The 334-nt window shown below is 59.3% G+C and overlaps 1 protein-coding gene across 1 annotated transcript in view; it reads left to right on the forward strand.

Annotated features, from left to right (window-relative positions):
* LOC103923522 overlaps positions 1-334 on the forward strand; it is a 10,376-nt gene that overhangs the window by 3,789 nt on the left and 6,253 nt on the right. The window contains 1 exon segment of the mRNA XM_009331896.1: positions 225-293. Coding sequence (XP_009330171.1) covers positions 225-293 — 69 coding nt within the window.

Raw genomic sequence — 334 nt, forward strand, 5'->3', positions numbered from 1 at the left:
TTCGTCTGACCTGTGTTCCTTCTCCAGGCTCTGGGCATCTATTGCTGGCCCCAGCATCAAACTGGTAGGAGTGGGACGGATTGAGGTTCCCCTCCCCCGGCATCTCTCGTTTAAAGCCCTCTTCACCAGCTTGGCAAGCCTGTGACTGAAGATGCTCTTCCCCTCCTCTGACAGATGGACCCCGTCAGCCCCCAGTAGATTTAACACGGCTCATTTCCTTCCAGCTCCCCAAAAACCTCCTGGAGCAAGAGAGTGCCCGGTCACCTCCACCTGGGAGCGCGGTCCGTGACGGAGTGAGCGATGGGCACGGCAGAGAGGGGCATCCTCTGCACCC

Source organism: Pygoscelis adeliae, unplaced genomic scaffold (assembly GCF_000699105.1).
Source record: "Pygoscelis adeliae isolate BGI_AS28 unplaced genomic scaffold, ASM69910v1 Scaffold209, whole genome shotgun sequence".
NCBI lineage: Eukaryota > Metazoa > Chordata > Aves > Sphenisciformes > Spheniscidae > Pygoscelis > Pygoscelis adeliae.